The 27,945-nt window shown below is 38.4% G+C and overlaps 1 protein-coding gene across 13 annotated transcripts in view; it reads right to left on the minus strand.

Moving 5' to 3' along the window:
- The window catches only part of SYTL2 (synaptotagmin like 2), a 115,627-nt gene that overhangs the window by 8,637 nt on the left and 79,045 nt on the right, over positions 1 to 27,945 (minus strand). For 2 of the 13 annotated variants that reach the window (XM_019449983.2, XM_053900145.1), the window contains exons 7-15: positions 26,035 to 26,838; positions 17,553 to 21,440; positions 14,336 to 14,437; positions 12,301 to 12,354; positions 11,008 to 11,055; positions 7,728 to 7,822; positions 4,503 to 4,622; positions 3,043 to 3,212; positions 1,830 to 1,932 (exon numbers count right to left, since the gene is read on the minus strand). In XM_019449983.2, coding sequence (XP_019305528.2) covers positions 1,830 to 1,932; positions 3,043 to 3,212; positions 4,503 to 4,622; positions 7,728 to 7,822; positions 11,008 to 11,055; positions 12,301 to 12,354; positions 14,336 to 14,437; positions 17,553 to 21,440; positions 26,035 to 26,838 — 5,384 coding nt within the window. Of the gene's footprint in view, positions 1 to 1,829; positions 1,933 to 3,042; positions 3,213 to 4,502; positions 4,623 to 7,727; positions 7,823 to 11,007; positions 11,056 to 12,300; positions 12,355 to 12,570; positions 13,568 to 14,335; positions 14,438 to 17,552; positions 21,441 to 26,034; positions 26,839 to 27,945 lie in introns of those variants that run through there. The other 11 variants (XM_019449988.2, XM_053900148.1, XM_053900146.1 and 8 more) reach the window with 11 other exon arrangements.

Here is a 27,945-nt window from a genome sequence, read left to right on the forward strand (position 1 = left end):
CACAACATCTCCCACTATAGATATCCTGCAATGACAAGGTACTTTTCAATTAAATTCCTTTTTCCTGATTCATATGGTTAAGTGGAAAATATCTGGCATCCTAACAGTTTTTCATCTAAGATGCAATCAATCCTAGATTGTATATAATCATGGGAGGGATAATAGTACTTCTGACCTAAAAATAATCTCTATTTGGTTTTATGATGTACTACTTGAATGTCCATTTTGGTTGTAGCAGGCTGGTCTTTCTCTGAATTTACTATTTAAATTAGGTGGCTTTTCCTGAGTATAGGGTTGAAGTAGTTGACCTAGAAACAGCTAGGGTATGGAGGTATATCACAGTCAGACTGTAATTAAAAACTGGCTACAGAAAATCTATAAAAAATTGACCCATGGATGACTGAAAATTAATTTAATTCTGCTTCTTTCCTCAGAGGATAATCAAATAGTTGGACAGCCTTTCAGAAAAAGGGAATGAATGACACTTCTTCTGTTTCCAGTTTCAAATTATCATGACTAAGACAACATTATACAGTCTGGGGTAGGGGGAAATATGGGTATTTGAGGCAGGTATACTTTCTATTCATCTGTCTATTCATCTATCCTTCCAATAAACATTTTTTGAGTACTTATCCAGACACTATATTGAGTCAACATGTGTTTAATACATACTAATCACTTTGCATATATTAATTCTTTTAATGTTCACACCTACTGAAGTAGGTAGGTACTCTTATTGTCTCCCTTTGGCAGATATGAAGCACAGACAGGTTCAGTCATTTGCCCAAACGCACACAGTTGATAAATGGCACAGAGTTGGACCTTGCCCTCCTGGAACTCACAGTTTAATGGGAAAGCAGACAATGAGGCTAGTAGTTCAAGTGCTGAGTGTTAACAAAGCCTAATATAGAACAAGGTGACTGAGGCAGCAGAACGCAAGGTGGCCTGATGGGTTAAGGACAGCCTCTCATAGGAAGAGGCATTTAAGGCTGTAGGAGGTAGTTAGGGATAGAATGTGGGAAAGAGCACTCTGGCCAGATGGAACAGGAAGTCCAGCAGTGTGAGAAAATGTAGTCAGTTCCTCCAAAGAACAGAAAGGAATCAGGGTGACCTGAACAAAGACTCTGAAATTGAAAAGAGGAGGCTGGAGCCTGGGTTGTGGAGGGACTGGTGACATCTTAAGAAGGATAGACTTGCCGCTAAGGGTAATGGGAATCCTAAAAGATTTTAAGCAGAGAAATAACATGATCAGAATTATGCTCTTGGTAAATCATTTTTACGATGCTCAATTCTGTCAGCTGTGTATCTTTGAGCAATTTCCTTTGTTTCTCTAAGCTTCACCTGCTTCATCTGTGAGGTGCAGGCAGTATCCTCCTGGTGGCCTATGTAGAGAATGCATGACAAAACGCAAACAACATTCAAGGTGTATGGTCTCATGCAAGGCAGTTTGTCAGAAAATGTTTATTCCTTCCCTTTTTCTCTCCCCGTGACTGACTTTACTTGTAGAGATACTACCCAAGAAGACGTGGCTATTTAGGGGCACCTGGGTGGCTCAGTTGGTTAAGCGCTGGACTTTGGTTCAGGTCATGATCTCAGTGAGTTGGAGCCCCGAGTTGGGCCCTGTGCTGACAGCTGAGAGCCTGGAGCCTGCTTCGGATTCTGTGTCTCCTGCTCTCTCTGCCCCTCCCCCGCTCACACTCTGTCTCTTTGTCCCTCTCTCTCAAAAATAAACACACATTAAAAAAATTTTAGACAACATGGCTATTTACACATAATCACAGTGACACATCATCATTTAGGATTTTCCTAGACAGAGAGTTCATAGATACCCGCAGTATCTCATTATACACAGGATTCAAGGTCTTCTTCACTACAAGTGTTTTCTTCTTGCCCATTTTGCCCTTGTCTGGTAACAGATAGGCCTTTACATATCTAAAAAGAGAAGCGGAAAGACAAGAAGGTCAGAGAAAATAAAAGTCATGTTTCTATCTCTACTTTGAAAAATGCATTGGTAATTGACAGAAATAATTCATGACACTCAGAAAAGTGATAAGTAAATGAATGTTCTCACTAATGTCTTTTATACTTAAACGTTTAAACACATTGCAGCAGAATTGATCATTTTATAATTGTTTTAAAATTTTTTAAAGGATATTTCCTGAACTCCTTTTTTCTTTGGCCTTATCTGATATGGAGGGTGGTGGGGGACAGATCTCTAATGTAGTGCTTAATTTTACTGGCTTGTTTCCAATTAAGAAAAGACTGGTGCTTACAGAATTTTTTTAAAAAAGTTTTGTTACTGCCTTTTGAAAACAAAAATTACTCTTAGCACCAAACTAATCAAGCCACATTCAATGGGGGAAAAAAGTATACTGGCCCCAATTGTTTTTATAATAAAAGCATGAAGGATTAGGCTTATGCCAGCAAAATAATTAAGAATCTGACTTCTGCATAAGGATAAGTGAGGAATGTACTCAATTTTTGCAAATAAACTGAAGTATCAATTAAGCCTCTGATTTAAAAGACGAGCTGGTAATTCCCCCTAAAGTTCTTCTGTAAAATAGAGGTTAAATTTAGAATCTACCTCAGTCTAGAATCTTAACTGTTCCTGCACCACTGAACATTCTGAAGTATGCCCCTACATGTCCCTAACTTTAGAGAAGTTTGAGAGTCATGGGAACAGATTAGGGTTTAAGCCCTTATTCCCAGTTTTGCTGCTGACTCTCTGAATTTATGTAAATAGGTCACTTATCTTTTCTGGCCTTAATTTCCTTATCTGTTAAAAGAATGAATGGGACAAGATGGCCTCAAAGGTCCCTTCCAACTTGAAATATTTTGTGCTTCTCTGACATTTTTATAGTTTAATAACTTTGGCACATGAATTTATAAAGTAAATAAAACAGCACTTCCCCCAAACTTTTCTTGTCAAACATTTCTTTTTGATGCAGTCACACACATATCCTCCCTTCAATTTCTTTCTTGGCCAGTTTCTGCAAGATTACGAATAACTAAGAGAAAACAGTTACTTCAAATTGTACTTACGGGTCTGAGCGCTGTTTTTTAACATCTGCTGCTGCTAAGTCTTTACACTGGGCCACAAAGACATGCAACTCCTTCAATGAGTCCACATAGTCGATTGCAAACTGAATATTTCCTTTCACTTCCAGATTGCCAAAGTCTCCACTGTAAACGCTCATCACACTGCCGCTCACCTGAAAGCATCCGAAACACACAGTGTTTGTTTCTATCTCTTTCACAAATCCAATACAAGGATCATGAATATAATCTTTGCTTGCCATTATTTCTCTAGTTTGCACTTAAGGCAATTAATAAAATATGGCATAAAGACAGGCCAACACAGACAACCTGATGTAATATATGGCACAACTAGTGTGTAAAAAAAAAATGCCTCTAAAAGATACAGATGAAAAGTGAAATGCAAAGTTATTTAGATAATGGCTCATTTCAAAGCAGGGGGATTTTTATGGTGGGGGGCATTCAAAGTTCCATTTTTAGGCATGCTTAGTATTTAAGACATTAAAGAAAGAGGATGTGAGAAACCCCAGGCACACAAATCACAGTGACACATTGCTCTATCAAATTTCCAAGGCACTAAAAAGGAATTTTACTATGTTACTCATCCACTAAATCTAGGAAAATGCTTACTGGGCCATACGCCTTTAGAGGTCAGGAAGGGTAGAGAACGGATGATTGATGAAGGCAGTTGAAAGCCTTCCCAAGGCCATACATTTGATTGTTATCAGCAGAAATTCAATTTAAACAGATTTTTTTTTTAAAGTTTGAGAAATGGGAGGCTAGTAAGAATTTAAGTACAGCTTTGTCATTTGATTAGTATACCAGTTGAGATATGTGCATGTTTATGTATATCAGAGAACTATTTGGTAAGTGTATGTGGATATATTTACATATACATATTTCTACACACATACTACATGCACGATGACTGATCTCACTTTATAAAAGAAGTTCTAGGTAAAGTCAAATTTTCTAAAGCCAATCTGAATACACTTAAGTAGATTTCCTTTTAAAACCCTGTTCTAAATCCTTCTGTAAAGCAAAGAAATCCTATTCTTTTATGTGAATCAGTACCTTTATTCATCAAGTTTGCTAAAAGAGAGATACAATTCTAAACCTGCAAAGAGAATATAAAACATATCTAATAGAAGCAGAACTTAACAATAGTTACCCCATTTGTTGCAGAGAAAAATGCAGCGGTTCATCTTGTTGGTAATTTAGGCTTATTTCTAAAGTACTTACATCCCAAAAAACATATTCATTTATAATGGATGTGAACTCTTTTTATGCTTAAAAAAAGAAAAACAAAGATTTAGCTAGCCAGAAGCTAATTGTGGGTTAGAGAAAAAGCTAGTGCCCTTGGAATCTGGGAATACAATGGGAGCCATTTTATAGTAAGAAGGAGCACGGCAGAGCAAGGTTCACAGAAGCAGAGAGATATTAACACGGAGCCTTTGTTTACATACAGAAGACAGGGACGTCATGCCAGAGGAGCTGCTAAGATTGGTTAAAGAGCTTGGGCTCTTCTTGTGTCTGCTGAGCTGGTAACTGCTTTCTGATGCTGTATCTGTTTCTCTGTCATCACTCTACAAAACATCATATAATATACACAAAATTTAAATTCAGGATGATGAAGATCAGAATCTCAATTTAGAAAAATATGATATCTCGGTATCCCAGGGATCTGTCAACATTTCTGAAGGTCAAAAGACACTCGTGCTAATCACCAGGGAATGGGATTCAGGATGAAATGGGTGGTCTATCTTGGACCTCACCTAAGGAGGAGAGCAGTGCTTTGCTACCAAAATAACAAAGTGATTTTTTTTTTTTTCACCTACAAGGTGGGCCCATAGTGCTACAGAAGGCAGCATTACTGTGAGCTTTCTTGTTACTGTCTTAGTATATGTATTTAGGTTACTTGGGGAACTTTATTGATAGATATGAGAAGTTAACTTTACCTACACAATAAAAGGTCTAAGACTTACTATCAAAACATAAAATGTCGTGTGTAATTCCTCATTATTAACATAGCCTGTCTTCCCTAAAATTCAAATCTTTTACTTGAGACACTATTAAACTAGAAAAATAAATGCTAGTTTGATCTGTTCCAACTAGAACTTATATATATACATATTTAAGAATTCTAAACCACCTCTTATGTATTTTCATAGTGCTATTGTGCTTATCTTTTTATTGCTATAGGGAAGTATATATTAAATTACATTTATTAACATGTATTAAATTCTACCCACATTAGATTTTAACAATTTTTTAAAGTATTATTTTAAATATGTCCCAGGAAATATTTACCTGGGTCAAGAAAAAAAAAAAAGTGGCAATAATAAATTTTATTATATTCAGAGCTAAAGTTTATCAGACAGTACCTTTAAAAATTCATGATTCAGAATGTGTTCCTTTTGGGGTTAGAGAGTTTATGGAGCAGTTCAGTGGAGTTAGGGAAACATCTGTATGGAGTAGTTAGTTCATGCCAACATATTCTGGGGCCATGCAATTATGTATCAATATAACAGATGCCAATTCAAATGCAGAGTTAAGGAGTTAAAGAAAAACAAAATTTATGACTTATATGGATAAGAAAAAAATCCGCCCTCAAGGATTTAAAAAAAAAACAACAAAACACCATACCTTTTAAATGTCTCCGTTGTCACACCCTCCCCCCACATGCTTACGGTCCATTTCCCTCTATTATCGCATGCACTATGGTCTACCTAGTATATCAGGTCACTAGTGAATTCATGAAGGATGGGATCCTGTCTTATTGACCTGGAACACCAATTTTCACATAGCATGTACTCAACAAATGTGACTGATGTTAAACTAAGCCTCAAAGGGATAATGGACAAAGGCACACGGCCTGGTTTCATGTCCACTTCCTTTAACATTTAGTCCGACCCATGTGCTTTGAAAGACAAAATTATACAGCTTAATTTGGCATCTCTGATGCACAAACTCAAATGACTTGGACTCTCCTTTGTGTGGAGCTATGAGGCAGCACATTAAAAGTGAAGGAGGAGAATGAAAAACCAGAACTGGTATCACTTGCCTCTTCAGTTATTATATAGCTTATTCATATGACCAACCAAGACCAAAGCCTGTTTACAAAGGTATAAAACCACAGGAACTCCATGAGGTGCCTACCAGTGGCTTCCAACTAATGATTTAGTTTCAAAGAATGAGTGATTCTTTTCAAAGGAACTATAATGTGGGCTGTTATGCATATGCAGGGGTGAACATTTGCAGATACAGTTCATCTAAGGCCCAAGAATAGACAAAGGGAAGGCCAGGAGGTCAGGCAAGAGATATGTAATTTATATGCTGTCTAGAACTTTCCTCATATTTCATCTACTAAGAGAATGCTTGAGGATAAAGCTTTTTATTTTACCATCAAAAATCAGACCCGAACTGCAAATAGTAACAGTTAATGTTTACTGGGCATTCACTATGTGTCAGGCACGATGCCCTGTGTTTTCCCTCCATTATCTCACTGACTCCTCACAACCTAATCAGGTAGGTACTAGGAAACCAGACATAGGGAAAGTAAGAAACTTGCCCATAGTCACACAGCAAATTTGTAGCACAGCCAGAAGTAGGAGTGTCTGACTCCAAGCTCCTAACTACCTGGCTGCAAGAACATAGAATCTTTTATGTTTTTTTTTTGGGGGGGGGGGGCGGATTTTTAAGTTTCTATTTTAATTCTAGTTAACTTACAGTGTTATATTAGTTTCAGGTCTACAATATAGTGATTCAATAATTCCATACAACCCAGTGCTCATCATGACATGTGCACTCCTTAATCCCTATCACCTCTTTAACCCATCCCCCAACCCAGAACATGGAATCTTAATTAAGTCAAAGGACCTAAGTTAAAGTCCTAGGTCTACTTTTTAGCAGCTGTTGGATTTGGGGAAAGTTATTTAACATCTCAGGCACTTTCCTGTTTTATGTACCTACCACATTTAGTGACAGTTAGATATCAGAATGAATATTAAGTGCCTGGTATTTACAAAGTATTCAGGGAATAGCAGATAATAGTCCTGTTCTGACCTGAGGCACTAGGCATAATGGCTAACCATGATAATCGGATCTGGGCTCCAGTCCTGGTTCAACTCTTTTCTAGATGAGTGATGTTATTTACCTCTCATGGTGTTTCCTGACCTGTAAAGTCTGGGGATAATGATGGTGCCCGCCTTCTAGGCTTGTTGGAGGAATAAATGAGATAATGTACACAAATTGTCTATGCCCAGGAGATATCCTTAAAGTCTGCTGTAAAATTGTCACTCTATTACTTTACCAAATGCTTTCAAGCTGGTCATGCTACCCAGACTAAGCTTTCACAAATCAACTCTACTGTAAACTAAAGAGTGGTTATTTCACACCAACATATTTCTGTAGGGGTTTCTTATTTTGTACCCACTTTGAAACAAAAGTCATATTCCAAAATCAACGCAATTTGACTTCACCACCAAAATGAGTTGCCGTTTGAGTCAAATGAGACATGTCATGCCTCGTTCCAGGATCAACAACACTGCCTTTATTGACAGGAAAGTTCATGGGTCAGTCCTACTGACCTCTTTGGTCTCTGCCACAGCTGAATAAAAACACACCAACCTTGGCAGAACAAACTCACCGATTTGGTTCCATTTTTCTGAAATTACAAAAGACAAACTTGCCTCATCTTGGAGAAATGCTGGAACAGACTTGCTCATCCTTTTGAGTTTGTCAGGGTGGGAAAACTGATTATCAGGTTGTGAAGGCACTGTGGAAACTAAACAGCAGCATTTCCATTCAAAATTATCCTTACAATTTTGGACAAACATAAAGCATAAGTTGAAAACACACTTTTCTTTCGTCTATGAATGAGATATTTTTATAAAAAGGTTAAAGGCACAGTAGTTCACATGCACAGGATCCTAAGATAAGCAACATGCAGTTTTCATAAATTATATAGAGAGAACTAGCAAGGAGATGAACCAATTGAAAATAAGAATTAATTTACAAACTGTTCATTTTTATTAATCTGGAGCTGGAGTTGAATTATATTTATTAAAACATAGAGACATTGTGAATCAGTTTTAACTTATTTTTCACATCAGAGATTTGAACCATACGATGTGTGATTTCTTGGTTCATCTCCTTGAGATGTATTTTTAAAACATGCTGCAGGCTGAAAAACTATTTCATTGGACAGCAAGGATCTCCGTACACAACTCAATCATAAAAGTGTCCTGGCTACTGAGCGTCTAAGAGAAGGCTTGTTTGTTCAGTGATTATGAGGATCACTTCTCTGATAGTGTTTCTCACTCAGAATTATGAAAGACTATGATTCCAAACTATTTTTTTAAACAAATTGTTTAGACTTATTATTTAGACACCTTAATTTAGATACCCTTTGATACAGTAAGTATATACGTGGAAGTCACAATGAGATGATGAATTTTATTCCTCATTTGTGTAATTCTAGTTAGAAACCTATTTCCTTCTTTAAGAATTAGTGTCTGGGGCACCTGGGTGGCTCAGGTGGTTAAGCATCCAATTCTTAATTTTGGCTCAGGTGATGATCTTGAAGTTTGTGAGTTCAAGCCCCCACATTGGACTCCATTCTGACAGTGAAGAGTCTGCTTGGGATTCTACCTGTCTCTCCCTCTCTCTCTGTCTGTCTCTCTCTCCCTCTCTCTCTCCCTGGCCCCTTCTCTCTCATGTGTGCTCTCTCAAAAAATAAACTAAAAAAAAAAAAAAAAGAATTAGTGTCTAAGCTTTTCTTACAGTGAATCAGAGCTTGCATATTATATGAGTTAACATGTTTCAAGGCCCTTAGAATAGTGCCTGGCACATAGTATACTCTATATATAATTATTTGCTAAAAAAGTAAATATTGTCTGATAATCCTTAAATTACCTATTCAATGTGCTACAAATATACTGACTTGGTTTTAGCAGTGAAAGAGATACCAGGAAAATAGATAAAAATCAAATTATATTTCTATATATAACTCAAAAGGCTCAAATTCAGCCCTAAGCATTAGCTAAATTCATGTTTGGTTAAAAGAAATCTAATGAAGGAGAACTGAAAACTGAACTATATGTATTAAATATTTTCTTATTCACATAGTTCTCATCTAGCCTTTGGCTCACAAATGTATCAAAACACATTTTACGGTGACTCATGAAATGATACCTTCTTTAATTGCTTCCCACTAAACAATAATATGTATGTGTGCATATTCAGGTGACTTACACTGAAGTGGTGTAAGACTAGGTCCCGTGAGGGCACAGCACAGCCCAATGAGTACACAAAACTTATGTAATACTGCTTCCCATTATTTGCAAAATCTACATCTGCTCCTCAAATGTAGTCAGTTTTATATTTATTAGGCTTTAGTTATTTATGTTTTGATCATGTATTTCATTTTGTTTTTTGGTAAGAATACAGTCTCCACTGGAGAAAAGCAATAGTCTCAGCCCAGACATTAAAGTCATCTTGGATAATATAAAATAAGAGAGAAATCAATACATCCAGAATTCAGCACATGACTAGCCTTTGTGGCTTGACCTAACTAAGCTGGGTCATGAATGAAGACACAGGTACATTGGCATATATGTCCATGTTACTGTTTTCACTCCTCCGCTAACTGTTGAACAAAATGTAACAATATAAAACAAGATGACCATACCTAAGTATCTTCAAGTTCAAAAGCAACTGGAGAAATCTCTTTACCCAACACCCCCAAGGGGCAGGAGTTTTGTTTCCTCTGCAGCAGCTGGACAGAGAACACGCACTAAGATCTGAAGCCTGGAGTGTCCTTTTGCCAGGTCATGTGCCAGAGCTCAACACCTTCCTCTCTGGCATGACCTTATGAGCAAAGTTTCAGATTTCAGACTAGATGTCACTGCCTTCTAGCATCAGCACTTTGTTTCTCTATCGAATGGCTCCTTCAGTTAGCTGCTGTTCTCATTAAGACTTATTAGCACATCCAGACTGTTGGCAAACTGTCAATAAAAATCTTGTAGACTCCTGAGGGCAGACATGTGTATCATTGTCTTCATACCTCCAGCACCTAGCATTATGAAACTGACTGAAAGCGAGAAGCTTAGAAGACACACACGCATTATCTGCATCCTTTGCAAGGCCCCACAAACTCCCTTTGAATGTGCTATTTGTCCTTGAGACAGTCGTCAGAGTTTTAAGTACATCAATCTTAAAATTGAACAGAAAAGAGTACATCATTACTTTTGATTCGTGGTGGATATTAATTAGCTGATGGACATTAGCCACCACAAGTATACACTTACTTCTTAAAACTCAGATGTTCACTTGCTTTATATATTGAATATATACTGAGTCCAGTTTTGAACCCCAGAGCTTAAACCCTGGACATAATAAAATTTGCTTCCATAGATATGGAGAGAGGCATATACAACCATACCACATACTTGTAAAAATACAATTCTTTCTTATGTCTAAATAACTCATAAATTGTGTCATGTCTACAGTCTTGTGTAAAGGCCACAAGAGATCCAATACTCAAGACCATATACTGCAACATAAAAGTCAAGTGATAAGACAAGGTTCCAACTTCATTTTAAGCCAAGACTCAAAGAGCAGAGAGATGTACAAAAGTATAACAATTCTCAGCAATAACATACATGTATATATTTATATATAAAATACACACACACACACACACACACATATGTGTGTGTGTGTGTCTATATAAAAATTGTTTAAGTACATAACTCTTCCTCAGTGGAACCATGAATTAATCTTTCAACACTGACAGCAGTAAAATGTTTTTAATAAAACGCTTGCCAGAATGAAATAGTTTTATAAGCTGCAAGAGTTTAGTACCAATAATAAATACTGTGTTATTAATAGTGTTAGTTATTTCAGTATATTTAACACCATGTAAAGTGGCAACATTTAGTCATTTGTGAGAAAGATCCTGCTACTCACTTCCTTGTATGCATTCATTTGTATCTGGTTCCTGATCTGCTTTTTGATCTACTCAGAAGAGCAACATTGAGAATAAATACCATTTTAACAGAAGGATTAAAGAGACATGAAAGTAAAGCTTAAATGTCAGTTTCACAACAGAGACTGAAGAATACATCTGATGGGTTTTTAGCTTGCTTTCATCTGATCCCCAGAGTAACTCTTCATTAGCTGCTTTAGGGTCTCCGGTTCAACTAAAAATCCAACATCCAGCACAGGAGATGCTTGGCATCTTTTCTCTAATTCACTGAGCCACACATAGCTTGGGAAATGCAAAGAGCACTGCACTAGGAGCAATGAAGCCGAGATTCTAGCTGCCACCTCCCTCCACTGACCAACCAGCTATAGGATCTTAGAAAGGCACCTAATTTCTCTGAGCTTTTCTTATCAGTAAAGGACCATGAAAATCCCCGCCCCGCCTACCTCCATGAAGTTGTTGTAAACATAAAATGCCAAAGACAAAACTATGACATAAAAGTAAGGAATGACCTTTGAGGAGCTCTGATGCTGCATTTTATATGGAAAACTCAGTTAATACACATTTTTTGTATTATAGTAAAGGCAATTTAGAAAACACAATTCCAGTATACAAATGTAAACTATATATTTGCATAAATGCTGAGCTATAAAATATAAAGATCAGACTCATTTCCATCCCTTCCCCCCAAAGGCACTATTACCCTATGTATTTTATAACTGAACCCAGTAATAATCCATTGACAAAGTTCAAAATCTTCTGGCTCCTGAATATTCAGAACCAGTTAAATTTTACCTCAGTCTATATTTAGCTATTTAAATTACCCAAGGAGGATCCTGACTCTGGTTCTGGGACTCTTTCCTTTGAAGTTAAAGCTTTACCAGCTATGCCAGAGAGATCCAAATGCTGAGATGTGCGAATCCAATACAGGAATAACTTAACCCAGGAACCCACCCGATGCTTCCTGCCCTCGCAAGGAGTTTTGCAAGTCAGAGTAGCAAAAATCAGCTCATACCAATAGAAATACAATTTCCTATTTATAGAAACCCTCGCTTGCCAAGGGTCTCTGATGAGATCCTCACAAAGGTATCACCAGCAGAAGCCTTGAGAATACAAATAGTTAGTATTAAATGCACCGAGTCAGAACCATTTTATAATAACTTAGGCACCATTCATCACATAGTGGCAAATGACGTTCTTCTATTTATCCAACAGCTGCGTCCCGGTGACTGCCCAAACCGCCCCAGACAGACATGCAAATACGTAAAGATATTTACCATCTTCAGCACTACGTACTAATTCTTCTGGCAGATTATCTACTTTTGCTTGATCTGTTCAGGAGAAATTAACAAATGGTTAACACGGCTGACCCTTGGCGAGAGAGAACAATGAGACTGCCCCTGGAAGCCCCCGGAGTTGGAAGCAATTAGTCAAGATGCAGTGAGGGGTGCAACCAAGATGTCTTCCCCAAAATACTTTCTCTTTAGATTAGCTACTTGAACCAGTGCCATAGCGGGAGCTCCCATTTCAGCCCCGATGCAGCTTACATCAGCACACTGCTGCACACGGACTCCCAAGGGTTAGTGGGTTAGCTAAGAGCAAGCAATCGGCCAGAGGCAGAAGAAAACACAGGGCTGCAACAGCCTCTCTATTCTTCTGGAAAGGGTAAGATGCTAGCCATGACTAACACCTTCTCAAACCCATGGTCATTAACAAATATTTCTGTGCATGCATCATCACTTGTGTAAGCCTCTGGGAGCCTTGCTTGGGAAGTCAACTGAAGAGATGTAACTGGGGACCAGCTGCTAAGTGGAATCTTGGCAGGCTAGTGTGAGAGTGGGTATCGGTATTTGGAAGGGAGCGTGCAGGAATACCCGTCAGCTGATGGTGATTTTTTTTTTAACCCTACACATTCCTAAGTACTTTAAAGCTGCACCATGGAAATATCCCCATGCTTCACAGGCAAGAGGTTTGTCAAACTGGACAATTGTTGCTGAGTTTTTTGTTTTTGTTTTTGTTTTCAGGACCCATCGCCAACATCAGGAAGAACAATTAGAGCGGTCCAACAAAGGACTGGACTCCCTTTCTGTGGGAGCATTCAGGCGGATGTAGGGGGTTGGCCACCTGTTGAGGAGGCTTTATAGAAAATTCCTGCATGGTGGGGAGGAGTGTAAAATGGGTGACCTTCAAGGTCACTTCTAACCCCGAGATTCTAAGATCTCCAGTGGGGATAGAACTGCCTAAATTGGGAATACTGTCTTCAGAGTCCTGAGAATCTCTGATTTTCAGGAATTATTTAATGGATTTTTCCTTTTCCTTTTTAAATTCAGACTTTTTAGTTTCAATTGCAGGTGCCTAAAGCATATTCTAAACATGAGAATGGTCAACTTTCAATCATATGAGTTTGGCAGTGGTTAACTTTCATTCAATAAATTTTCTCATGACCCTCTGCACTCCCAGGGGTGCATCTTAGTTTAAAAACAATTAAAAACAAACCCCCTAGAAGTCATGATTTCTAAGTTCACTTGTGTGGCTCACAAGTCCCTATAGATATTATCCTTCATGTTAGTACTCAAGAAGTCCTTCACCAATTAAAGGAGCAGTTGGGGGGGGGGGGGTTGGGCAGGAACAGTGTGCCTAAAGTATTGCAGGCCAGATAGTCTTTGGGCTTATAGTTCCAGTATCCAAAAGAAATATGTGAAAAGAAGGAATAAAAGAGGACAGTCCCTGAAGCTAGGGACTCATTCATCTCTATATCATGTAAAATTCATCAGACATCCATCACTGTCACATATAACATGGTCACTTCATAACTACTCTTGGTATTAGTCTGTTAATTCTGAATCACAGTTCTGTTGCAGGACACTAAGCAATTTACTTTACCTCTCTGAGCTTCATTTTCCTCATCTCTAAAATGGGAATAACAATTCATCCTCATAGGGTTGCTTATGCCAGTTAAATGAGATAATGCATGTGAAATGTTTAGCCAAGTCTTGGTACACAGTGCTTAGTAAATCTTAGCTATTACTATTAGAACCACTAGCTACCCCAATCTTTTAAAACTCACTGTACTTGAATAAACACTCAAACTTGGATTCTTCAATTCAAGGAAACCTAGTGTCTAGTAACCAAACCTCATGCGCTATTTTAAAAGTTCCAGCCACTCTGCTCACTTTGGAAAGGTTATTCTCATCTGTTAATGCCCCCTTTAGGGGCTTCAGTGCACAACAAGCATGCAGTGAGGCCACAGAAGAGCACATAAGCATTTTTAAGCTCAGACTGGGGCATGAACAGTGGGGCAAATTTTCTCACTTGGTGAATCTGATGAAATGTCTTCTAGACTTTTGGAAGGCATTTTCCTAGTAGCACTCTTTTCCAAAGTTTTCAAGACAGGACTGGGTTCTTCTTCTGAACCTGTTACAAGACAAAATCGATGAACACTGCACAATACAAAAAACACCCAAACTCTTAAAAACCAGTGGAAATTGATATCATAGGTTGAAAGCAGGCATTATGTTATAAAGCCTCTATACTTGTATTCACTCTATGAAGCACTTCTAAAAAAAAAAAAAAAAAAAAAAAGAAAAAAGAAAAGAAAAATTTCTCCACTCTTGGTATGTCCTTTAAAAACCATTTCCCTGGTCAAGAAATATTTGCAAGCATAAATCATAAAGAAACAAGATTACCACATAAATAGAAGAGTGATCTCTTAGTCGTCTACACCTCTATTTTAGGCACATGATTTGTTCTGTGCCAGACTTTGAATCTTTCCACTTCACTTCCAGCTTTTGAAGACAACCACAAAGTGGTTTTAGGAGCATTAAAACAATTAGCAGAAAACCATAGAAGGCAGGATTCAGATGTTTAACATCTGTGTATAATCAGGTACACAGATGGGCGAATTCCCCAGATGAAGAATGTAGGCTTTTTGGGTTTCATGAGGTAGTAAAGTTTCCAACAAAATGTTGGGAAATGACATGAAATAGTCAACTTTTTATGTAATTAAGTCAATTTAAAGTCGGGGGAGGGGGAGGGGAGGTGGCTGTATCATGTACTAATACCTGTATTCATTTTTTAAAAAGGCATGTTAGGACCAAAAGAAAAAAAGAAAAAGGGCATAATCTCAAAATAAGAATAGTCCTTTAAATTAAATACATCTAATGTTATAAAAAAAATATCTCTAGATGTCTCTTAACTTTTTCATTTTGACAGTGAAAACTCCATCATGGATTAGCCCTGGTCTGAATATTGTCATTTATCACTGTTGTATCCTTAGTGCCTAGAACAGTGGCTGACAATAAGCACTTCAAAAATGTTTGCCAGGCACGCCTGGCTGGCTCAGTTGGAGAGCATGTGACTCTTGATATCAGGGTCGTGAGTTCAATTCCCACGTTGGATGCAGAGCCTACTTAAAAACAAAAAATGTTTGCTAAATCACTGCATGATTTCATTAACGGGCCAATGAACTTGAGAAGCACTTCTCCACACAGTACTTTCCTGAAACGCATCCCAGTTCTCCCCAGTGTTAACAGGCATTCTAGAACAAATGGACTCTAAGATGAATTAGGTATGAGATGCTCTGTGTTCAGATTTAAAGGTTTCTTACTACAGATCTTCTTATAGACTTTAATATGCTAATAATGTGCATAATTTCCCAGCATTTCCAAATGTATTTAATCATGGAAACTTTTTTTTTTTTTTTTTTTTTTTTGGTAAGGAGCATACTGAGGTATTGGTTGATTAAGAGCTCTGCCACATGTCAAACATGTTAAGTTGCTCACCCAAATTGTGGTGCTACTGTAGCCAGGTTCCTCCCTCTCCCACCCTACCCCCATCTGTTTTCAAATAAAAATTTAGGTTAGGGGATATAAAATTACAACTGTACTAATTTATACCTCTTACTGGCTTATGAATTTTAAATATCTTCTCTAAGCTCTGGGTGGTTATTTAATATTATTTCATTTTTAGATAGGCTTTTTACTGTCTAATTGGTTATCCTGATATACTATAAACAAAGCTGTATACATTAGGCAATAGTCTCCAAAGTAAGTACAAATTTACCCTCTTAGGGTCACTTCACCCTCGTCTCTAATGGGGTACTTTAGTAAAAGTCTACTTCAGCATGTTTAACATGCTGACTTATACTCTTGCAAATGTCTGGTTTCAGAGACTGGTATATCACTTTCCTTTGCTTACCAACAACCTTTGTTAAAGGGGCTCCAAGTTGATTAATTAGGATTAAAGGGGATACTTTGGTCAGTTTTCAAGAAGAGAAGACTACAGTTACTTGCAAAGGAAACCAAACCTCACAAGTCATCCACCCAGTAAGACTTACTCATTCTCATCGATGCTGAGGGGACTCAAAAATGACAAATTTTTAAAACTACTAGGAGGGTGACTGACACTAGCTGTTGTGCAACTTTGGTTAAAATGTCCCTCCCAAAGAGCATCCTTTATCATTTAATCACTATAATTGGGTAACTTCTCATTCCTATTTGTCTCTGGGTTTCTCTTCTAAAATGCCCATGTTGATCACAATAGCAAACAGAGACAAGCCCCGTGTCTTACAGCCTGGCTGAAACCACTACCCCCAAGTCCGCTCAGATGAATGTGGTAATCAATTAAGATCTTCATCCATTTGGCCAAAGTTGGAGTCAAAGAAATGCAGCAGGCCAGGCAATGCCTTCAGGTGGAATCAGGTGAAGTCATCTGACCAAAGTCATACTCTAGAGAAGGGAAAGATTCTGCAGATAACTGAACACAAGCGGAAAAGAGTGGCAACAAAACACCACAGTACTATGTATCTGATGGAAAGAAAGTTCCAACCTTGCACTTTGTTCCTGGTATTTAGCCCCTACTGTGGTAAAATATTCATCCTAAAAGGGAAACGTCTGTCCATTTGTGGCACTGTCTTGCCACAAATCTTACTAGAGACTTCTGTGTGGATTGCCCATTAAGAATGAAATTCTAATTATGTCCAGGAGGAAAACTAGCTAGGATGTTTTAGAAGTACTTTCTAAACCCAAAAAGTTCTTTAAAAAATACTTTTAAAACCTAAAAATTCTATTGTGATTAATGAGAATAAAGTCAGATTCTGAAACACTGCCTGTGGGTAAAACTGTCTCTATGTAACTGATTTGATTAAAGAATAAAAAGGAGGCTGGGTGGCTCAGTTGGTTAAGCATCTAACTTTGGCTCAGGTCATGATCTCATGATTTGTGAGTTCGAGCCCTGCACTGGGCTCTGAACTGACAGTGCTGAGCCAGCTTGGGATTCTCTCCCTCTCCTTCTCTCTCTCTTTGCACCCCCCTTCTCAAAATAAATTAATAAACTTGAAAAAAAAAGAAGAATATAAAAGGAAATGTAGCTTTTCATTAAGAAAGGCTAGGTAGAGCTAAAGTGATATGAAGAATTTAGCACCATTTGGAATGTCAAATTAATCTCAATTGTAAAAACTGTATCATCTTTTACATCAGCATTCCACAAATCAATTCATTAACCAACAGGTTAAAAAAATCAGAATGCTCACTAGAGGTATTTCTCCAGCTTTCTGCATTGGAACCAATGTTTCCATCTGAAAAATCAGAGTCAGAGAAACCTTCTTTTTCTTCCTTTTTCTCTTCTCTCTTACATGGTGATGCCAGAATCAATTCAACTTTACTTGTTTTTGTAGGGTTTGCTTTGTCTGTCAGGAGAGAAATGGGTTGCCTATTTGTGGACACACTCATTGCTTTAGGAGCCTTTTCAAAGCCAGGTTCCTGAGAAGCCCCTTCTTGAACCCCTGCAACCTCACTTTCACTGTCCCTGTCCTCTGGGGCTATTATAGCTTCAGTGACCCCTATTTTATGTTCCGCAAAGAGCTGTGGGGTTCCAAAGATCTCAACCCCACTGTCAGAACCACAAAGATCTACTGATAAATCAGTCATAGCTTGGTGTCCGCCCAACACTTCATCACACTGGTTGACTTGAGATTTGAGAACATTATTCTTAAGCTTCCTTTCAGAGGCCTCTGAGGCTGTCCAGTAAAAATGGGGCACTGTCTTCAAGAAACTGGCCTGCTCTGACTGTGGACACTCCTTCTCGGGAGTTTCTTCCTTCACTGACAACTGGAGCAGGTAAGAAGGAGTTTCCGATGCTTCTCTAAAAAGTTTCTCAAAACCCATATCAAAAGCACTCTCAGTTATTGATGGCGCCTCAGACTTTTTTACTGTTTCTTTGATTTCCTCAGGATGGAATTCAGAAGCAGCTTGCCTGGGCACCTCAGTACTACCTGTTAGCTTTGATGGAGAAAGAGTCCCTGTATCACTTTCATTTTTTGAGGAGGGGCTTTCAACTGCTTCCTTCAGTAGTTTTTCTAAGCCAGCACTGAATTCTAGGAACTCTGATTTAGGTTGAATAACTGTTTCCTTCACAATTTCTGCCACTTCCTGGGATAACTTTTTGCCATACTGAGTAACAGTGCAATCAGATGAACAAAGGGTTTGTTCTGATGGAGATACTCGGGCAGCTAAGTAAGATCCAATTTTATGAGTTTTATCAGGAACTACGGTGAAGGGATAAAAATCCTTTCTGTCTGGAATTAAAATGTCCATTATAGCCCATGGTGTAGAATTCTGGGGGCTACCTGCTGCCTCAACTCCTTCAGGAAATTCTGCTTTTACTTCTCCAGGCACTACTCCCCTCCCAACTGGATAGCTCAACCAAGCTTCTCTAAGTAGCTTTTGTAATGTAGCATTTACATACTTCAAGGCAGGGTTAGGTGGAAGAATGACTTTTTCTACAGTCTCTGAAATTTCCCTTTGTGAAGGTAATGCCTTATCCTGGGGAGCGAGATGAGCATCCCTGGAATAAGGCATCTTTTGGGGAGAGTTGGCCACATCCCCAAAAGAATCCTTTCTGTATAGATGAGAAGGTCGACCCAATGAGTGAGAACTTTCTGCAGCCATCTGACACAAATCCTCCGTGTTTAGCTGGCACTCACCACTTTCAGCTTTCTGAAGGAGAGCTGCATTTCCCAAAGTTTCTTCCCCTTTTGGAAAAGGAGCTGTTATCTCTTTTTGATAGTCTGATATGTTGTGACTCCATTCTATCCCTTTTTCATAAACTCTACTCTCTTCAGGCTCAGAGTTGATCCTAGTGGTAACAGGTTCTAACATGGTTGGTAAGGGAGAAGGTGAAGTCCCAGTTGCTTCCCTCAGGAGTTTGTCTAGACTAGCAGTCAAAGTGTTCGGTTTGACCTTTGGAGGAGCTACTGTTTTGTCTACATGCTCATTAATGATCTCCTCATGTCCTCTGTCTTCTCCCTCAGTATCAGCAAAATCTGTGTCATGAGGCCATGTTTTATTTCCAGAAATCTCTCGTTCAGGCACTTGTTTTTCATGAACTTTTCCAACAGAAGTTTGCACGGCTGGTGATGAAGCTTCTGAAAGTAACTTCTGTAAGTTGTCATTAAAAGTGTCTTTGTAGTCTTTAGACAAAACACTTGTTTTTACTATTGATTCTTGTATCTCTTGGTCTGAGTAATCCTTTTCTTCCTTAGACACTGGTGTAACAAACCATTCCGTATTCTTTTTCACATTTTCCTTTGGTGACTCATTTCCTGGCAACTGATGAGCAGACTTTCTGGATGGTCTCAATGGAAATGTGGTTTCGTCTGGTAACACCTGGAGTGTGCACTTTGAATTTAATTTCTCAATTTCCTCTCTTGCTGGTAATTTTTTTTTACCTGGAAGTGTCCCTATTTCATGGATATTTTTTCCTGATGATTTAATGTCACTGAGTTCTTTGTGTTTCTGGCTATTAAAAGGCACCAAAGGTTTTTGGCTTACTATGGTAGTATTCTTCTTAACATTGTCTTGACTATTTGTATTGGCTCCTAAGTCCCAAAACTTTCTCAAATTCTCAAATTGAGAGTGATTATAGACCTGTTCCATATTGGGTTCATCCATTCTTTCTTTTAGGGACATAACTTTAAAGTTGGGATTTGATTCACCAATTAGGGATCTGTCTTTCTCCAAAGGAGTATATATTCCATTCGCAACATTTGAAGGATGTTGCCATGATGGTAAAGTAAGATCCCTTTTATAATGCCAGCTCTCAGCCTCTGGCAACATTTTTATAGGCTCATTTATCCTATTCTGAAAAGGAGACATTTCACCTGATTGGTCAACTGAAGGATAATTTTTGGATGGACCTGGTTTCTGAGGCCTGGTCTCTTTAGATTTATTCGAGGAATAAAAGCTGGAGAGATGGGCTATGTGGCCATTGTCATTTAGGACCACTTGTTTGCTAATGACTTGATTATATTCAGTCTGGCCTGTAGATAAATTGTCCATGGACTTCACAGGCTGATATGCTTTAGCAGAATGTCGCCCTTGACTGCATGATGATGTGGGTTCTTTATGAGTTAATTTAGCAGCAGCTTTCTCACCTTCCCAAAAAGATATTCTGTCACTTACTCTTTTGTATTTCTCTCTTTGTACTTGGTTCTTGGGAGCCTCAACAGCATCCTGTAATTGGACTTCAGGCTTCTTCCAAGATTTGTCTTTGGCAATCCCACGTGGTGACTCAATATACTCTGGCTCTAAGGAAGCTTTCAGGATGTATGTTTCTTCTTCTTTGCTCTTTTTCTCTGTCTTCATGTTGTCTTTCAAACTTGGTTCTTTGACAAGTGTTGAAGAGTCAAAATTCACTTCTGAGTTTCCTCTATTTTTTTCAAAACCATGAAGCTTAGGCTCTTCTTCACCTAAGGTGCCAACAGCCTTAATGTTGCATGGAACTTGGTCTTCTGCATCAGGTCCTGTGACAGCACTGTAGGAATAGTTACTGGTTGGGGGAACTACCCGATTTCCTTCTCCCATGTTTTTCGAACCTTGGCTATAGTCCATAGTTTTACTCCCTTGATTTGGGTCATAGATTTCACATGATTGCAATATGCCTAGACCTTCCTTGCCTTGTTGGAACAAATTAATAGGTTTGGGTTTGATATTCACATTATTATTTTGGCAATTTCCAGAAGGTAGCATATTTCCCTTTCCCTGGAATGTCAAATCAGATTCCATAGGCGTCAGTTTAACTTTGGCAGATAATAGAGCCTTTGAACCATTTTCTTTTACACTGGTGTCATCTGTCACCAAGGTAGTAGCAACCTGTGATTCTATTTCTTCTTTGGGCTCTATTCCTTGGGGATGTTGGAGAGATGACTTATTGTCTTCTGAATGACAACTTCGATTAAACCAGTCTAGGACTTTAGATATGGAATCATCAGTTGTCTTCCTTATCTCAGTGGCAAATGGATCAGAGTGTGAGGACGTCATTGCTTTTAGGGCCTTGAGAAGAGGGGGCTTACCTTGCTGATGGTCTCTAGAACTGTGACCTGGCACCTGAGATGGCTCAGGCTCAACACAAGACAGTCCATCTGCAACACAGAAATGCTTTTCTAAATAAGAAAAGAGAATGCTTAAAGAATTATTATTCAATCACTCACATTATCTTTTGAAGAGGCACTTTGTATTTGCACTTTCCATACCACTAGCTGTTTATATCCGCACTTTTCAGGGGCTATAATATAAACAATCTTAATTAAGATATTATACTAGAGTTGCTCTATGACAGTAAAGGAAGGTAAATGTAGACCTCTGAAATATGGGATATAGACCCAATTGAGAAATTCCTCTGAAGTCTCTGATTTACACTGAAAATTCATATGGGGGCACCTGGCTGGCTTGGTCGGTGGAGCATGTGACTCTTGATCTTGTGGGGTTATGAGTTCAAGCCCCAGGTCAGGGGTAGAGCTAAATTAAAATAAAGTAAAAATTCATGTGAATTTAGTATTCTGATCTATGTTACATTAAAATTTTTTTCAACATTTATTTTTGAGAGAGAGAGAGAGAGAGAGAACAACAAAGCACGAGAAGAAGAAGGGCAGAGAGAGAAGGAGACACAGAACTCGAAGCAGGCTCCAGGCTCCAAGCTGTCAGCCCAGAGCCCAATGCAGGGCTTGAACCCACTAACCATGAGATCATGACCTGAGTCGAAGTTGGACGTTTAACCAACTGAGCCACCCAGGTGCCCCTATGTTACATTTTAAATATTTTCTTCTACTCTCAAATCTATGTATAAAACTGACACTCTAAGAAGATGCAACATGTTGATTTTGTGACTCCACCAATCCACTGGCATACTCATAAACATTAGAGGGGGCTTATACCCACGTTTGAGGAACATAGACCAGAATATTCAGGAGTTGGGAAAACAACTTTCTGGAGCTTCCGCCAGAGTATAAGAATGTTACAATGAAGATATTTGCATTCCTGGGCCTTACTCCTGCTACATTAAAGCAGAATCTCTGAAGAGGGGCCCAGGAATCTTTACTAACAGTTATCCCACTGATTGTTCTACATATTGGAGTTTGAGGACCATGATCTCAAGAGGCTCCTCTGTTATCTTCCATTTCCCTGATATAGTTTGTGATTTTTGTAGTTTCTATGAGCCAAATAAACTAAACTGAAGATGGAGAATGTGATCTCAACTTGTTCCCTGATGTTGGCTGACCAATGGCTAGGAAGCTAGAGAAGGATATTTAAGTTTATGCTAAGCTATCAAGAAAGCAGAGAGAATCCTGTCTGAGCCTTAATTATTGGGCACACAGTACACTTAGGTAAGGGAGCTCAGGTATTTCTCCCCTTTAGTTAAGACTTGGATGTTTCAGGAGCACCTGGGTAGCTCAGCTGGTTAAGCATCTGACTCCATCTCAGCTCAGCTCATGATCTCATGGTTTGTGGGATTGAGCCTGGTGTGGAGCCCTGCCTCTGGCTCTGCTCTGATAGCATAAAGCCTGCTTGGGATTCTCTCTCTCCCATTCTTTCTGTCCCTCCCCTGCTCATGCATGCACATGCTGGCTCGCTCTCTCTCTCAAAATAAATAAACATTAAAAAAAGAGACTCCAGTGTTTCAGCATTTCTCCCTCTTCCTTACAAATGCTAAGTTATGTAATACGTGTTCCTAAAAATTACATCAGCAGAATTTTTATGAAATCAGCTACATTTCAAATGCACTAGAGGACATCTCAATTAATAAAATTTTATCTTTAATTTTAATCATCAACTTTGGCTAAGTGTGAAAACAACAAAGTGTTACACAATAATTGGCACATGGTTGATATTGGTTTCCGTAACTACCCATTGTACCATTGAATATATGTCAATAATTGTGAAGTTCTTTTGAGAAATCTTTAAGAATTCTGTGTTAGTTTGTTTAACAGAAGACTATTTAATGATGGAGAAATGCTTATAATATGCTATACGGAAAAAAAGAAATCTGGCAGTATAAACATAATTTAAAATTATAGTCATGCTTGAAAATTTTTGAAAGGCTCTACAATTAAATGTTAGCAATACTGTGGTTGGGGCGCCTGGGTGGCTCAGTCAGTTAAGCGTCCGACTTCAGCTCAGGTCACGATCTCACGGTCCGTGAGTTCGAGCCCCGCGTCGGGCTCTGGGCCGATGGCTCAGAGCCTGGAGCCTGCTTCCGATTCTGTGTCTCCCTCTCTCTCTGCCCCTCCCCCATTCATGCTCTGTCTCTCTCTGTCTCAAAAATAAATAAACGTTAAAAAAAAAAAATTTAAAAAAAATGTTTTTTTTAAATGTTTTTAAAAAAAAAAAATTAAAAAAAAATGTTAGCAATACTGTGGTTAATGCTGGCTGATGACATCACAGATAATATTTGTTTCATTCTGTGTGCACTTCTTTTCAAATGTTTTACAACAAAACTATATTACTTTTATTTTTTATTAAAATTTTTTTTTAATGTTTACATATTTTTGAGAGAGAGAATGAGAGAGACAGAGCATGAGAGGCAGAGGGGCAGAGAGAAAGGGAGACACAGAAGCCTATGTAGGCTCCAGGCTCTGAGATGTCAGTGCAGAGCCTGACATAGGGCTTAACCCCACGAACTGTGAGATTATGACCTGAGCTGAAGTCATATGCTTAACTGACACAGCCACCCAGAAGCCCCAAAAGTATATTAGTTTTACAATAAGAACAGTTATTTTAAATATTTGATGCCAGGTAATGTTTAATTTCCTCTGAGGAGTTCTTTTGTATTTTCCAGGTAGTAATGAATGTGATATTGACTGTCCTGAAGCTCAGAGCTAAAGTTAAACCCTTACAATTCACATACTTTGCATTTATCATTTTTGGGAGCCTGTTTTCTTTTTACGCTTCGTTATTTACTTGTATATATTTTTTTGGTAAGCAAGGCATTAATAAGTAAGTAGAACTTTGTATATAAGCTATAAGGCCAGGAGGCCCATCAATCAAAACAGGTGTAACTGATGATGCCTTCCTCCCAAATTTCCTGGTCAGCTGGGATTTAAAAATCAGAAAACACAAATAGTTAATACATAATTGTAGTTTGTGGGAAAGCAGGTGCAGTTTGAAAAACAGGAAAGGTTTACCAATTTTTTTCTGTGGATTATAGTAAATGAAAATATTATTAAAGAATTTTTTTCATCTTTTGAATATTTAAGTAAACACCATACAATTATTTGCCAGTGTTTATGAAACTTTAGTAATTTTCTTTAGCATGAGGTGTTTTTATTGAAGAATCACCTGCTAATTTTTAATTAAAAAAATATTCCTTTGTGTTCAAATAACTAAAATGTCTGGGGTGCAGGGGGGTGATTGAAAGTGCTCTGCTCTTTAAGAAGAGGATTGATCTGAACAAGTATAAAACTGTAGGGCTGAGCAAAAGTGACTCAGAGTTAACTTAGTACTGACTAATAAGGAAGGAGGAGAGCAAGTGCATCAGACACGTGGCTGCTGCTATTGTAAATTTTCTGGACTACAAAGACATCAGCATAGGGCTGGATGAAGAATTACTGAAGATGGGAAAGAGTATACAACATGATTTTTTCCATTGTTCCTGTTTTATAAAACATAAGAATTATGAAGTAATCACATGGGTCTGGGAAAACAGTGTCTCATCTCCTGAGAGGTATAAGATTTTCAAGAGAGGGCTAGTTATCTAGATAGCAGGAAAAAGCAGTATTCCCTTCACCTCTCTGCTCACAGCAGCTTAAGGAGAAAGTTCCTTCTGCGCTTTTAACATCTAAGAACACATGGCTGGTGGCCCCAGGCAAGCCAAGGTCTGAGGCTTTTCATAGTAAGTACTAGAACTCTAAGTTCCCATCCTTCAGAGCTAACAAAGTGAAGGTTCTTCTGAGGTTAAAAATAAAGTCAGGGGCTCCTGGGTGGTTCAGTCAGTTAAGCGTCTGACTCAGGATTTCAACTCATGTCATGATACCAGGGTCTTGGCATTGAGCCCCACATCAGGCTCTGCATTGAGTATGCAACCTGGTTAAGATTTTCTCTCTTTCTGCTCCTTCCCTGTTCTCTCTCTTTCAAAAAAAAATATCAAAGTTTGATTAAATGGTAATTGATAAAATAACTGAATAATATATCCTGTACAAAGATATTAGCATATATTTAATTCTTACTCTATATACACACCTTGATTTAACTCAAAACATTATAATTTGTTTAGTTAAATTATTGGTAGCTAACAATTTTTAGTGAAAAGCATAATGGGCCAGAAAGTGTGTGTGTGGTTTTTTTTAATGTTTGTTTATTTTTGAGAGAGAGACAGCAAGCAAGCATGAGGGGAGAGGGGCAGAGACAGAGACAGACAGAGGATCAGAAGAGGGACCCATGCTCACATCAGAGAGCACAATGTGGGGCTCGAACTCACCATGAGATCATGACCTGAGCTGAAGTCCAATGCTTAACTGAGTCACACAGGTGTGCCTGGTTTTAGTTTGAGTTATCCCTTTATTTACTGGTGATTATACTACCTCCAAACCCATTAGAAGGTAGTATAATCATTCCCCAGTGGTACCTGCCTGAATTGTAGCTGAAATGTCTAAAAGGCAAAATGGGGCTTCTACAGGGCTGGGCTTGGTCATTCCAAACCCATTGGGTTGGTTTTTACAGCCTGGTAGTAACAACTCTTACCAGCAGGGCTTTTGGACAATTCTGATTTAAGCCTTGACAGTTCTGATGGTTTGGCTTTGTGTTCATTGATGGTAGGTGAATTCTCAATGGACTCTGGTCTTGTAGTTAAAACTTGTGAGGGAGAACGGTGCCCATTAATTGGAAAAGAACCAGAAGTCATTGGCTGACATGTTTCATTTTTTGATGCACTTGGGCTTGAGGCTGATTGATGTAAAGGCAAAGGCTTTCTGTACTGGGGAGGTTTAGGGTCATTCCAAAACTCATCTATGTCCACTTTATCTTCTGCTCCAGTCTTCAATCTGTCAGATTCTAAAACACTAAATTCTCCTATGTCCCGGCCATGGCTTAGCCCAGGGCTCTGTGGGAGTTCATCCTTCACTGCACAGAATCTCACATGTTTTAATGGCTCCAGGGAGTTTGAAGAGTCGTCATCTTCCAAGGAATGCTCCTTCTCAGAAATTCTCTCATGGATGGTTAGGCCAGGTGACACAATTTTGCTTTTGGGTTCAAAGTTCTGATGAAAACGAACCGTTTCAGAGTCTGTGCTGCTAGAACTGGAGTTGCGCTTCAGGATCCCTCTCGGAGCCCCCCTTGCACCCAGGGAGTCTGTCCTTTGTCTAGGAAAAGGCTGGTTATCATCTTGCTTTAACTCATGTGATTTGTGGAGCATTTTCCTGGCTTTGGGGATTGGAGCTTTGATCTGAGATCCATTCTCAGGGCCTGGAAATGTCTGCTTTGGTTTCTCTAAATTTTGGCTTGAAATATCTGGGATCGACGATTCTTCTTTTGACTCTGACAATTCACCTGAAAATTAAAACATGTTAGGTGATATACCAAATGGAGAATAACCCTAATTTAAAACACCTATCACGAATTTAATGTACATTTAGCAAAAAGAGTAAAATAAAATATTAAAGATAACAAAGTATTCGTGTAAGTGCAGACCTAATTAGAAAGCATTAAAAAATTCATTCATGAACTTCATTGAACTGTACATTTAAGATTACTGTGCTTTACATCCATACTTTGAGGTATTTTTATACTCAGTAAAAAAGTTTTTAGAAAAAATTTTTTAAATTCCTTAAGGAGGCTAAGGAAAAACACAGAAGTCACTTAAAAAATTCACGTATGTTGGGGCGCATGGGTGGTTCAGTTAGTTGAGTGTCCGACTTCGGCTCAGGTCAGGATCTTGTGCTTTGTGAGTTCGGGCCCCACATTGGGCTCTGTGCTGACAAAGCCTGGAGCCTGCTTCGGATTCTGTGTCTCCCTCTCTGTCTCTACCCATCCCCTGCTTGCGCCCTCTCACTCTCAAAAATAAATCAACATTAAAAAAAAATTTTTTTTTTTAATTCACGTATGGAAACTAGAAAAAGGAACTCAATGTTTTAAAAAGAAAATGTCAATTTTTTTAAAAAAGAAAATCTCTAAAACAAAAATTAGTTTTTTCCAAAAAGTTAAAAAAAAAAAATGGGTAGCACGTTCCAGTGCCTTTTTTTCTGTAAAATATTTTACGTAATATAATGTGTATCCAATGGAGGGGGGAAGTACACTAATATTAAAACAGGATAATTGATACTCCAACTCCACTATTTAATGTTAATTTTCTACCCCTTGTCCAATTTTTAATGCCTGAGGGCTCTTCTTATACTTGCTTTTGAAGAGACTGAACTGTCTAGTATTTCTTCTTAATGGTATGGAAGAACGGTAAAATTCTGTAAAAGGCAGACTTAAATCAATTAAGCCACAAACCTGATCAAATGCCTCCTGAGGGACTAGGCTGATAATTACAGATTAGAGGATCATAACATTGTCAAGTGGCCTTTTTTCCTTAAGGCAAAAACTCTTTTCATTTTACACAAAGAATGTCCTCACATGGTACACAGCCAACATGTGCTGTTAAATGAATGAATG

The sequence above is a fragment of the Panthera pardus genome, unplaced genomic scaffold, assembly GCF_024362965.1.
Source record: "Panthera pardus isolate Hobbes unplaced genomic scaffold, ASM2436296v1 HiC_scaffold_12, whole genome shotgun sequence".
NCBI lineage: Eukaryota > Metazoa > Chordata > Mammalia > Carnivora > Felidae > Panthera > Panthera pardus.